This window comes from Scophthalmus maximus, chromosome 16, assembly GCF_022379125.1.
Source record: "Scophthalmus maximus strain ysfricsl-2021 chromosome 16, ASM2237912v1, whole genome shotgun sequence".
Lineage (NCBI taxonomy): Eukaryota > Metazoa > Chordata > Actinopteri > Pleuronectiformes > Scophthalmidae > Scophthalmus > Scophthalmus maximus.
Window position 1 is genome coordinate 9112299 of NC_061530.1, and position 11966 is coordinate 9124264.

The window sequence follows — 11966 nt, forward strand, 5'->3', positions numbered from 1 at the left end:
GACTCCTATAAATTTTAGGGGAACTCTCACTTTTTTTAACTCTCACACTAAATGAGACATTTAATGATCTTTTGCAACAAAGCCTGTCATGATGGGATTTCTTTTTTTTCTCCAAATATCTTATATATTTTCTTTGAACAATCATTTATCGAGAGAAGAACTGGCAGGTCACGAGCAGCCTGATTAAGACCACGACAGTTGCAGCTCTGGCTGTGATGTAACACACTGGGACCGGACGTCTTCGTGTTTGGCTGCTGGCCCTTTAAGCCGGTGCGGAAGTAACCCGCGGAGTTGCTGCAAGTCGGTGGAAGGTCAGGTCTTCCCTTCGGTTGATTCCAACGCTGCTCTTTTAAAAAAGCAACACGACTTTCGGGTTCGGCAGCCGTTCACCACCAACGACGACGCTTGACGTTTTCTGCCTACAGCGCTGCTGGAGTGGATGACAGCCGCGACGCCCGTCACTTCGCTCCGCGGGGGGAAAGGAAATTGATTTGAGGCGTTTGCGTTAAACCCTTCCTGGGGTATATTCGTTTCATCGCTCCGTCCGTCCCGATGTCTGGGTCCAAGTGCACGCGGCTGAGCGGGGCGCTCGTCAAGCAGCTGCTGGACTCCGTGGACAGCGTCCTGTTCGACTGCGACGGGGTCATCTGGCGGGGGGACCAGGTCGTGCCCGGCGCCCCCGAGGTCATCAACCTGCTGAAGGAAAACGGGAAGAAGGTCTTCTTCGTCACCAACAACAGCAGCAAGACGAGGAAGATGTACGCCGAGAAGATGTCCGCGATGGGCTTCGCCGTGACGGAGGACGAGGTGTTCGGCACGGCGTACTGCTGCGCCATGTACCTGAGGACCGTGTGCAAGCTGCAGGGCAAAGTCTACCTGGTCGGCAGCGCGGCGATGGAGCAGGAGCTGGAGGCGGTGGGCATCCAGCAGACCGGGGTGGGACCGGACCACGTCTCCGGGAGGCCGGCCGACTGGGCCAACGTGCCGCTGGACCCCGAGGTGAAGGCGGTGGTGGTCGGGTTCGATGAGCACTTCAGTTACATGAAGCTGAACAGGGCCCTGCAGTACCTGACCCAGCAGGGCTGTCTGTTCGTGGGGACCAACAGGGACACCAGGCTGCCCCTGGAGGGGGGCAAGGCTGTCCCAGGTAGGGACACTCACACTCACACTCACACACACAGACAGACTCACTCACACACTCACACTCTCACACACACACTCACACACACACACACTCACTCACTCACTCACACACACACTCACACACTCACACACACTCACACTCTCACACACACAGACTCACTCACTCACACACACACACACACTCTCACACTCACTCACTCACACACACTCACTCACTCACTCACACTCACTCACACACACACACACACTCACACACACACACACACACACACACACACACACTCACACACACTCACACTCACTCACTCACACTCTCACAACTTCTTTGTTTGGTAACATACCAGGCGTCAATTTTAGTATTTGTCAAATCAAGAAAGAAAACTGATTTGTGTTGAGGCTAGGAGGGAGGTGGGAGCAGAGATCTTGAGAGTGGTCTCTCAAGGAAACCCTATGGAATACTGAAAAATGCCTGAAATGCCAAACAACAGGTCAGATGGAGAACTTAAATGTATCTTGCTTCTATGTAATCGTTAGTCTACTTGCATCCTTTATTGTTGTTGTAAAGTAATTGTCAAGGGCAAACGGTTACTTTTAAAAGATCTACTGGCAGGTAGGCAAACTTTCTGATCAAATGTTTGGCGCCTGTAAGACCTTACGAGTTCCTCCCTCATCTTCTCTAACATCCATCAAATAAGTTTTCAAGGCCAAATGGGAATGTTGACTTTGTGTTATTGGGAAATTCTCTGTCTGGACCATAGACTGAATGAGCAATATAAAAACTCGAGCGATGCAGATGCTGCGACCGTAAGAAAGATTTTAGAAGCAGAACGTTCTCTTGATCAATTGACTAGTCTCTGAGACCCCTGCTCATTCTGTGAAAACAGATGTATGAAGCGGCCCGGTGAGATCTGATCACTGGCGGGTCCCTCGAGAGGCACGTGGAGACACTTTTTTTAATGCCAGGTTGTGAACTTGCGGGGTTATCCTTTACAGTTGGTCTTTGAGACTACCCATATACTCCAGGGACTAAAAGTCCTCATATCGCAGCTTTTGTTGATTCGATTAATCTCTCATGAAAGTTCAAGACTCGATTGCTGGTTTGTTTTGTGCCACAGGAAGAGTTAAATATCAGTTAATAGCTCAGGGAATTGAATCAAATTATTGTGATCTCGAGGGGCATGAAGTGAAAGTTCCCCCTCCCTCCTCCCCCTCAGGTACGGGCTGCCTGCTGCAGGCGGTCGAGACGGCGGCCCAGTGCCAGGCCCAGACGGTGGGCAAGCCCAACCACTTCATGTTCGACTGCGTGGCCTCGCAGTTCGGCGTGGACCGCGACCGCTGCCTGATGGTGGGAGACCGCCTGGACACGGACATCATGCTGGGCTCCAACTGCGGCCTGAAGACCCTCCTCACCCTCACGGGGGTCAGCACCGTGGCGGAGGCCGAGGCCCACCAAAAGAGCGGCTGCGCCGAGAGGCAGGGCATGGTGCCGGATTATTACGTGGAGAGCATCGCCGACCTCCTTCCGGCCCTGCAGGGATGAGCGCACAGCAGGGAGGTGCTGCGTTGTTAGCCTATAGCTGCTGTAAACCTGGGTAGCGTATCACTTGCCGTGGTCCACTGTCACAGAAATTCAAATCATCCTTAACGTCCCCACTGCCGTGTGGCAGACGCAACAAAGACTCTAGAGACACTATCCAGATTTTAGCAGTACTTCTTTTTTTTTGTCGTTTACTCAACCGTTATTAAAACCTGCACATATAAAGTAAAAGATTTATAACATAAAGAAGTGATTTCCAGTATTGTCTCAATGTGATTTTAAGTGTTAAAGAGTGTCGCTAAAGGGAGATGCGTGTGTTCCTTATTTTTCTTTGAGTGAGAAGAGAGGTGCGTGTACTGTAAAGGCCCTTTCCCTGTGCACCAGTCAAACTCAAGAAGTGGAATAAGCAAACGTGAGGTTTCAGTAGTTCAGTGATATCATTGTGTTCAGATTCATGAATAGCAGGCAGAGAATGGGTCTAAAACACGCTGACCCCTTGTGACTTGAGCTTTTTGTGTTGCTTTGTGTATTTCAACACCTCAACACATATCTGCCTTTTTAGATTCATGGGATGGTGCAATGATACCCAGTCCTGTTTTTTTTTTTATGTCTGTCATGTCAATTGTTAATGAAACAGAATGACATTAATGTCTTCTTTTTAACCATCCACTTTCTGGAACAGTGTCCCTCTATAACTCCCAGAAAACACTGCCTCACGTCTGTAATAAAACATAAACTGTATTCACTACATCAACCTCTGCTCTCTGTTCAAAAAGCGCACACGGCTAACTTCACTCCAAATCCTGTGCTTTAAGTCACCTTGGGCTGTCGTCGGCTGGATGCAGCAGCGGTCCCAGTGGCATATCACCTCTCGGCTGACGAGAGAGACTTTCCAAGCTTCGCTTGCCTCAACCCATTGTCTATTGTCCGGACCCGGGGAGGGCGTCCAATTCCTCTCATGTGAGTGTACGTTGGAATTAGGAGGGAATGGAGACAATGGATAATGTTGGAGGTATATAAAGTCATATTAAGCAGGGAAAACATAAAAAGGGGGGGGGAAATTGCAAGAGGACAAAAAAACAGACAATTGGCCAAATTTTTGTGTGAAGCCGGAGGGAAGCGGTGAGACCGGAGGAGGAGGAGGTGGTGATGGTGGTGGGGGGGGGGGAAGAAGGTGGGAGGTCTGAGGTCCCACAAAGAGGAGCTGCCCAGGTGAACTGAGCCTTAGTCAGCGCTGGTCATGACCACAGCTCCATGCCGATAGCCACGAGACGGGAGCAGACCGCGTGAGGAGCCGCCAAGGGACACAGGATGGTGACGTGTTGGAAACCTTCAGAAAACCGTTTGGAGGAAGCACAGTGCACGGTAAGCAGGGGGCTCTCAATCCGACGGCAAATACCGAACAAGGGGTGAAGGCAGGAGTCTTGTTTTTTTTTCTTTCCTCCATGCAGCACTGAGCCAGGTGCATATGTAGAACAGAAATTGGAAAGTTACAATTTTGATTCAAGCACAAATTTCAGCAGCAAGACGGTGTTTTTCACAGGGATACGGCTGGTGGCTTTGTCAAGTTGCCCAACCTGCTTCAGTTTGATGTTTACATCCCGCTTTAAGGTCTCGAGCACTTTCAAAAGAGTTTGTCCCCGGTTCTTGTGTGTGGTAACATCTCCTCAGGATGGGGGCCCCGCTGCAGCCCCCCACTCCCGTTTCCCACACAAGGCACTCTGGCTCGGCCTCTCGGCCTCTCTGCTCCTGCTCCTCGTCGTCCTCGGTTTGACGGGGCACCTCGGCCTGTCGCAGCTCCGCTCTCAGGTATGACGCGCACCTCCCCCACCATAACCCTTTATATTGTCCCACACTCGATTGCCTATAATAACCAGAATGCGTTCCTGCAGTCTTCACAGATTGTGAGAATCTCGGTTCACGATCAGACTGGAGCTCTGATCAATCAGTCAGCAGTCGTGGACCAGAAGAACGACCTGGTGACCTTCACTGTGACCTCACCGGCAAATCAGACGTCCACGGTGCTGTTTGATATCAACCATGTACGTATACAGACGATTTGCACCGATACAAGCCAACACATTTTCTTTTTCTGACGGTGTTGACGAGACGAATGAAGTAATGCAAGTGGCTGTCATCTGTTGTGTTTTTCAGGGTTTGATATGCTACAAACCAGTCTACCAGGACGGCTGCTTCCTGCGACAGATGGAACAGTCCGACTACGACAATGTGCAATCCCTCCTTCATGAGCAAACACACCAGGTAACAGGCGGTGACACTTCAACACCTGAGAACGCAAAATTTGGGTCATATGATCAGGTCTCCCTCGCTGCGTTCAGGGTCCGCAAAACACACACAAAGAAAAAAGAAAGCTGGGCTTTGGACTTTTAGCTCTGCCAGCATTTTTTCTAAAGTCACTGCCTCACTAATGTGTTACCTGGCATTTCTGACTTAATCCACTGAGCCAGGACCTGCTGGGTTTCATATGTTTTGAATCGCTTCCACTTGGCACAAAGAGACAGGTGAGGCATACAAGGCCTTGAGGAGCCGCGTAATCTCCCTCGCTTGCCTCCGTGGCCGAATTCCTCAGCACATCTGATCCCTGCAGCCCCCCCTCGGCCTGACCGGGATCTCCTTACAGGAGGCCACGGCTGCGAGTCTGAGCCCTTGGAGCAGGGCACAATGGGCACTCTGTGTGAAGGTTCTTTAGCTTTTGAGACTCCTCCGTTGAGTTCAAATGCAGCCTGATGCGCTGGTTAGTCAGGGAACGTGTGTGCCTGCCTGCCTGCAGAAAAATACCTGGAATCTCTAGAATTCACGTCCCAACATTTACTTTGTCTGTCAGTCCTGTACCGGGCCCTGCTGCCTTCAGATATGATTTGTGTGAGAGTATCGGATTCTTAATTGTAATTTCACAATATGAGCAGGTGAATGGCCATGTTGCAGTTCAAATGCAGACCAGAGATGTGATGTGGGAGCTGAGAGGGGATTCAGTTTCTCTGCCTTATCACCTCTTTTTTGCACAATGGGCCATTTCCACGCACCAAAAGCTGCAGTCCTGTCCGGCGGTGTCACATATCTCACACAGGTCCTCGGTATTCAGACCAAGCTGTAGATCGGGGTCATTGAATCTATGATAGGTGGGATAGAGGGAGGATGGAGAACAGATGTGGTTTGTCTCTGTGTTGAGGCACAATGGTCTCCTTGGTCTCCGGGAGCAGAGGAAAACTGGTTGTTCGGAACCCACTCAATCGTAACAGTAGTCTAAGTGGTTCACTGTCGAAGCCAGTTGGAGCAACTGCGTTGACCTCATCAGTGAAGCTACCAGCCTATCAGCAGCCTTGAGATTCAATCTTGGGTTTCATCTCCATTGCTTTCACTCGAATGTCTTCATATTACTGTGATTACCGTACGATTTCTCACACTCACTGAATGACACTCAAGAGTTTTTCTATTCTTCTGTACTGAGGACAAAACTCCTAATGTGTTGTGGTTTTAGTTTTCTGCTGTTTTCGCTGAGATATTCTAACACTCGTCCTCTGCAGAGTCACTTCCTGCTGTCTGGGAATGAGACCCGGAGGCAGACAGAGTTCCTGGGGGTGCTGCCAGCCAGTCAGGTGGAAGCGTCCTTGCTCGAGGAGCCCCTGCAGGCTCTGTGTCACGACAGGTCTGTCCACTGGACAAGGAGGGCCGAGGGTGAGAAGTTTGAAGAGTATATTCGGGAGGGTTGCTTTTGCATAAACATCAAAAGATGTCCGATAAACTGCTTTATGATGAGTCAATTGCCCACATACAAGGCATCCTGATGCCATACTGTGAGTTCTCACTAGAGAACCAAACCGTGCCCAACAAATACACTATGAACTCGTGTGTGAGTAACATTTGCTGAAAACTGCAGTTAAAAAAATGACAATGTTATTAAAGATTTAGGAGAAATAAATTGGCTTTAGGCTCAGTGCTGCTCACTCAGTGTTGAGAAGTCAGAGAATATTGTTGGTTCTGGACCTCATGGGATTTGTGAACGATAACAAAATAATATAGAATAACACCATACGTATCCTTTAAATCCTGGACTTACAACTTAAGGAAACCAGCTATGGTTTCAGTTTAACTGGGGATTTCTTAAAATGGTTTCACAGAGAAGATTTTCCCCTTCCCACAGCGAACCAAGAAATACTGACAATTTAATTCCTTGAATAATTGTTTTGTCAATAAAATATCAGAAAATGGTGAACAATTGTCATTGTGATTTCCCCTGACATTGTTTTTTTTTCTGACCAACATTCAAAACCCATAAAAAATATTCAGTTGACTATCATAAATGACAAAGCAGCAAATCTTCACACTTGAGAAGGTGAAGCTCACATTGCATTTTTGGTGAATCAATTATAAAAATACTACTTAACTTAAATTAAACATTAGCTCTAAAATAATCAGTGTACGTTAAATTATATTTAACACGAGATGTGTCAAGAGTTGTCAGCAGCCACACACAAGCTGTGCTTTGGCAGCTTTTCGAACCGGGCCGCTGGCCGTGTCGATGTCGGACTGAAACTTAACCCTCATCTGTGACATAGTGACCTTTCAACTGTGGCAGTCAAACACATTCAGTACTTGACTGTAAACTCACTCAACGATCTAGCACATGTGGTGATGCTGATTACTTGTTTAATAAATCGTAAAGAACATTCCCTTAATTCAGTGTTGCCCCGGATAAAATTTTCTCCATCTCCATTTTGTCTCCAAAGAGAAGCTAAGCATGAAAATCAACTTCATGTTTTGTTTATTTTGTAAGAGCAGCCATCGTCTGTCTCCCTCTCTCTCCTTCTCAGGCCCGGGCAAACAAAGGCTGGTCTACTTCTGCATCGACATCTGTTTCCCCAGCAACATCTGCGTGTCAGTCTGTTTCTACTACCTGCCAGAGTGACTGTGTATATATTCACTTCCTTCTCCTCCCAGCCAAAGATCAGGGAAAGCCAAACTTTGTCTTTTTAGCTCTCCCCTCCACACAAAAAAAAGAAAGGCGAACAAATGCCTGCTTTGACTGTTTCCTTTGTGCCATACAGCCGCCAGTAAACCAGTGAAGCAGCCAACCCCTGCAAGTCCATTTCTAACCTTCCGAGAGGGGAGACGTGGAGACAGGCTGTCGCGGTTATTGCCAAAGCCCCATCGTCACTCCCTTCATGTGTACAGTAATTCCCTCTCTGGTGGCACACTTCAGAGATTTCAGAAGAAATACCCCCTGTTTTTTTGGTACATGACTGCAATTGTATTTCCTGTTATGCACTACTTCAGTTCTCAGTATGTGTAGCCGTTCCTGCTGCAATGTGAGTGTTTCGATCGGCCTAATAAAAGGACTGTTGTGTATTTTTGGCCAATGTTTCTGCATTAGAGAAAAAAAATGGAAGGAGACTGACAGAACTCAAAGAACAGAAAGGATTTACTTTACACTCCGTGATCATTTACTCTTAACACATGCTAATCCACATCGTGAAGAAAGTACACCTTACAACTTGACTTTAAATAAAGAGTATTAAAGGAATTATACATGAAATATGAGAGATTAATCACTTGCAAGACTATTCCAAGCATGAAGGTAATGAATAATGTGGTCCTTTTGATTCAATAAATATGGTGTACTATTAAAAACAAAGACTTGAAAATTGGTTTGGTTTGTGAATATGAGCGATGCAGTTCAAACCTGTAGGTTAGTTGATAAAAACCACATGTATTTTCAATCAGACTTCAACCGTAAGTCCATAATTGAATACCTACAGGCATCTGGCAGGAAGAGTCATCATTATGTTCAAACAAGCCTTTGCTTTTGGAAGATGATAATTTCAGGGAGAACTTTTTAAAAATTCCCATTGATGCCAACAGACATGCAAGGTCTGGGAATTGAGTCACATCTTCCAAGGAGTCCTTTGCCACCCCTGCAGCGACTGTCTGCCACGCCTTGTCACTTCATCTCCTTCCTCCTCCGCCTCAGCCCAGCACACTGTCATTGAAGGCCAGACACACCACAGCCTTCTGGTGGCCGCTGTACTCCCTCTTGATCTCCCCGGTTTCCACACACCACAGGCGAGCCAGGTTGTCAGAGGATGCTGTGGATAGAAAACACAACCTTAAATTCACTTGAAGGCAAGTCCACACTGATGGCAGCTGATTTCTGTTCATAGACAGAATTACAAAGAGTTTCTCTATGAGAAAGGAAAATAACTTCTTTTGTAATGTACTTTAAAATGAGATCAGGTAACGACTCAGAGAAATTACCATCTCAAAAAGTGGATTTGGTATTAAGTTACTCTGTGACTGCCAATATATGCAAATGGATTTTAAATGTTGCTGTAACACACTTTGTGTGATGACTGAGGAAACAGGGAGACTTTTTTTCTCATTCCCATTAACTGCAAACAAATACAGACTTAAAAGTTGCAACGTCCCAAACTGAAATGCCTATGCAAAAAAATTGTATCTGTATTTAAGTAAAAGATTGGGTTCTACACATACATAATTTCTGTCCACAACAATTGCCTTTCCTTTTTTTTCCTCAATATTTTTATTCCATGTGAAATACCGTAAATATTACAAGAACTGTAAAGTCACCATCAATATTTACAATGTCACCACTTTTTCCAAAATGTTAATGTCAATATTTTCCCCCAAAGCTCATAACACAAGCCCTTTTTTTCACGATACTGGGACCCCTGTGTTTAAAAAGTAACAACGCTCAGATAGTATTCATGATCTCACTAGTGGAGGGTTTTGATATTGACATCGCATTGCAGTGATAGCCCGATCGCCGGGACTCGTGTACTGACCAGTCACGATGTACTGAGAGTCTCCGGAGAAGGCACAGTCCCACATCCACCCTCTCGACGTCTCTCCGGGATTGTTACTCTTGATGCTCAGTTCGGTCATGAGTGAGAAATTGGACGTTCTCCAGATCTTACAGGTCTGATCTGCTGAGCAGGTGGCAAGTAGTCTGGAGAGGATGACAAACACAAAAGTCAATATCATCAACATCAGAGCAGTGGATTTGAATTTTTGTCAAGCACTCAGATGCTAATATTTCCCAAAATGCCAAAGTTAATTTTGCAAATGAGATTTTCAGAGCACAATAGCATGTCACTTACGTCTCTAATGGGGCAGACATGGTAAAAATAATAATAACTGAACTCAAGGCTTTATAAGCGACAGTAACGTTTCTTGTTACTGAGGGCCACTCACGTTGAATCAGGACTGAACTTGCAGCGTAGGGAGTAGCGCTTGTGTGCCGGGATCTTAGTTTTGGGAATGAGCTGAGTCACTTCGTCTCCGATGCCTCCAGCAAGATTCCACACATAACAGTTTCCCTGTTAAAGAAGCGAAAGGGAGGCTTTTAGAATTTAACCTTGACCCTCCACACTGTAAGTCCACTTCCTGGACTGTTTGGGTACTGACCGAGCTGTTGACGGCTGCCATGTAACTGGCATCTGGGTCGATGTGGACCGAGTTGATCGAGACCTCAGGCTCAGGAATCAGCTGTTCATTGTGGTCAGTCTTGAGATCCCAGATATGGATCACTCCACTCTGGTCTCCAACAATCAGCTCTGCCTGAAGGACCCACAACACTGAACCGTTTCCTGACATTCTCGGGGCAGCAAACACACGCTTGGATCGACTTTTAATGACATCACATTAAAACAGACATTTATTGTAGATCACCAAATTAACAAGCGACAGGTCACTTTACGAACCAGTCCATGTGGAATGTCTTACCTGGTTAGGATGCAGGCACACACAGTTGATTGGAGCGTTGACTTGGAAAATCCTCTGACACTGCAGATTTCTTGACCTACAGAGGAAGCAGAAATAAAAGTGCAGTTTGTAAATGAAAGGTCAATATATTATCGGATAGTGAGCGCCCCTCGCAGTACCTCAGGTCCCAGATGCGAGCCATGCAGTCCTCTCCCCCTGTGTACATCCAGCGTCCATCTTCATGAAATCCCACCGACGTGATGTTCTTGCTCACTCCGTCGTAGTTGATCACCGGGTTGGGGTTGTTGGAGTTGAGGTCATACATGCGGATGTGCTGATAACCTAAAAAGAAAAAGAAAAAAGCAGAGTGTAAACTTAGTGTGAAATATAGCAGACATGATTTTGATGCTGTAGTCACAGCATGACATGAATATAACAAGTGAGGAGAAGTTTTGAGAGAAAATTCTTAACCAACCTGCAGCCGCGATCATACTCCTGTCCGGTGTCACCTCAAGTGAATTTACTTGCTGGTGGCCAATGTTAAGGAAGTGGATTGTTTCGGTCATTTCTGTATCATTTAACAACAAGGTTCTAAATCATGGACATCATATTAGACCCCGTAGATCTTATAGGTAATATTAGCATCCACGTTGACTTTGCTGATATGTAAAAGAACATGTTTACTGCAACTTTCACTCTTCACACTGTCAAATCTTTTTTTTTCAAGTCAAAGTCAAACACACACGTGTCATTTTTTGTAATATGTCCAGCATCGAGGGACACTAAACTCTGTCACTACTTCACTCGATCGTTTGTCTGAATCAGTGCAAACCCTCAGGTGTCGCGGCGTGTGGAGGATACAGAGTCCTGGTGCTGGACCGTCCTGGTGCAGATGCCGCTGTGGGCCTGCCAGAAGCGGACGGTGTGGTCGTAGCCGGCCGTGGCCAGGATGACCGGGTCGCTGCCCACCGTGCCCTGGTTCACGTTCATGCCTGACTGGTGCGTGTCGCTGCCGCTCAGAGCGAAGCGGGCACGACGCTGTATGGACGCGCGGGAGGCAGTCAGCTGCTCGCGGTAGCTGTCCTTCTGTCGGACGGGTCAGCCTTAAAACAGGTACGTGGTTTTTCATTAGTGTCATGTTGCGGACTTCAAACGTTTGTCTTCAATCGTGCAGGCTAACGTTAGCAGAGTAGCCTAGCTAAGTCGAAGGGCTATCCGACTCAACACGATTAGCCGCGACACGTTTAGACTTTACTTCACCGTAGGATGTTATTCATAAAAACGTCCCACCTCTTATCGAACAACAAGAGAAAGAAATATGGCAAGTTATCGTTACCTTTAGTTGTTGTTGATGTTGACGACAACTCTGTGTGCGTCCCTATAATATGTCCCCTGGCAACGTGTAGTGGTCTAAAAGGTCCGTGTTCTTACTCGGTGCAGTGTCGCCATCTATCGACTCGCTTAATCATGGCGACACAAATGGAATAAAGATAAAACTGAAATCCACTGTATGAATACAGATATGGCACCAACACGACTTTAGTCC

The 11966-nt window shown here is 46.8% G+C and overlaps 3 protein-coding genes across 6 annotated transcripts; 2 read left to right on the forward strand and 1 right to left on the reverse strand.

Annotated features, from left to right (window-relative positions):
* Positions 1 to 246: 246 nt before the first annotated feature.
* LOC118287075 (phosphoglycolate phosphatase) lies at positions 247 to 3428 on the forward strand. The gene is made up of 2 exons (XM_035611832.2): positions 247 to 1147; positions 2358 to 3428. Exons 1-2 carry the CDS (start codon positions 553 to 555, stop codon positions 2681 to 2683), a joined length of 921 nt encoding a protein of 306 aa, XP_035467725.1. The 5' UTR covers positions 247 to 552; the 3' UTR covers positions 2684 to 3428.
* Positions 3429 to 3831: 403 nt separating this feature from the next.
* bricd5 (BRICHOS domain containing 5) lies at positions 3832 to 8222 on the forward strand. Of its 4 annotated transcripts, none has more exons than XM_035611838.1 (6): positions 3832 to 4045; positions 4352 to 4489; positions 4573 to 4722; positions 4835 to 4942; positions 6226 to 6376; positions 7513 to 8222. In XM_035611838.1, exons 1-6 carry the CDS (start codon positions 3992 to 3994, stop codon positions 7605 to 7607), a joined length of 696 nt encoding a protein of 231 aa, XP_035467731.1. In that variant the 5' UTR covers positions 3832 to 3991; the 3' UTR covers positions 7608 to 8222. The 4 variants fall into 4 exon arrangements, with proteins under 4 accessions (XP_035467731.1, XP_047183413.1, XP_047183414.1 ...); XM_047327457.1 differs by having other exon boundaries at positions 3880 to 4489; positions 7513 to 7611; positions 7747 to 8222; XM_047327458.1 differs by having other exon boundaries at positions 3880 to 4489; positions 7513 to 7576; positions 7747 to 8222.
* On the reverse strand, positions 8103 to 11881 carry mlst8 (MTOR associated protein, LST8 homolog (S. cerevisiae)). Its single transcript, XM_035611831.1, has 9 exons — positions 11757 to 11881; positions 11282 to 11523; positions 10896 to 10947; positions 10600 to 10762; positions 10442 to 10517; positions 10124 to 10276; positions 9911 to 10035; positions 9502 to 9665; positions 8103 to 8784 (listed from the first exon to the last, which is right to left on the reverse strand). The coding sequence occupies exons 2-9, from the start codon at positions 11408 to 11410 to the stop codon at positions 8666 to 8668; spliced, it is 981 nt and encodes a 326-aa protein (XP_035467724.1). The 5' UTR covers positions 11411 to 11523; positions 11757 to 11881; the 3' UTR covers positions 8103 to 8665.
* Between the last annotated feature and the right edge of the window lie 85 nt (positions 11882 to 11966).

What these genes read in the sequence shown, in the direction of transcription:
- bricd5 (XM_047327457.1), top strand. Translation starts at nt 4,271, where the DNA reads ATGTTTACATCCCGCTTTAAGGTCTCGAGCACTTTCAAAAGAGTTTGT. An exon ending in TGTCGCAGCTCCGCTCTCAG is followed by an intron (nt 4,490 to 4,572) that starts GTATGACGCGCA and finishes GCGTTCCTGCAG; the next exon opens with TCTTCACAGATTGTGAGAAT. An exon ending in CTGGACAAGGAGGGCCGAGG is followed by an intron (nt 6,377 to 7,512) that starts GTGAGAAGTTTG and finishes TCTCCTTCTCAG; the next exon opens with GCCCGGGCAAACAAAGGCTG.
- mlst8 (XM_035611831.1), bottom strand. Translation starts at nt 11,410, where the DNA reads ATGAACGTGAACCAGGGCACGGTGGGCAGCGACCCGGTCATCCTGGCC. An exon ending in GCTCGCATCTGGGACCTGAG is followed by an intron (nt 10,518 to 10,599) that starts GTACTGCGAGGG and finishes CTTCCTCTGTAG; the next exon opens with GTCAAGAAATCTGCAGTGTC. An exon ending in CTCTCAGTACATCGTGACTG is followed by an intron (nt 8,785 to 9,501) that starts GTCAGTACACGA and finishes TTCTATCCACAG; the next exon opens with CATCCTCTGACAACCTGGCT.
- LOC118287075 (XM_035611832.2), top strand. Translation starts at nt 553, where the DNA reads ATGTCTGGGTCCAAGTGCACGCGGCTGAGCGGGGCGCTCGTCAAGCAG. An exon ending in GGGGGGCAAGGCTGTCCCAG is followed by an intron (nt 1,148 to 2,357) that starts GTAGGGACACTC and finishes CCTCCCCCTCAG; the next exon opens with GTACGGGCTGCCTGCTGCAG.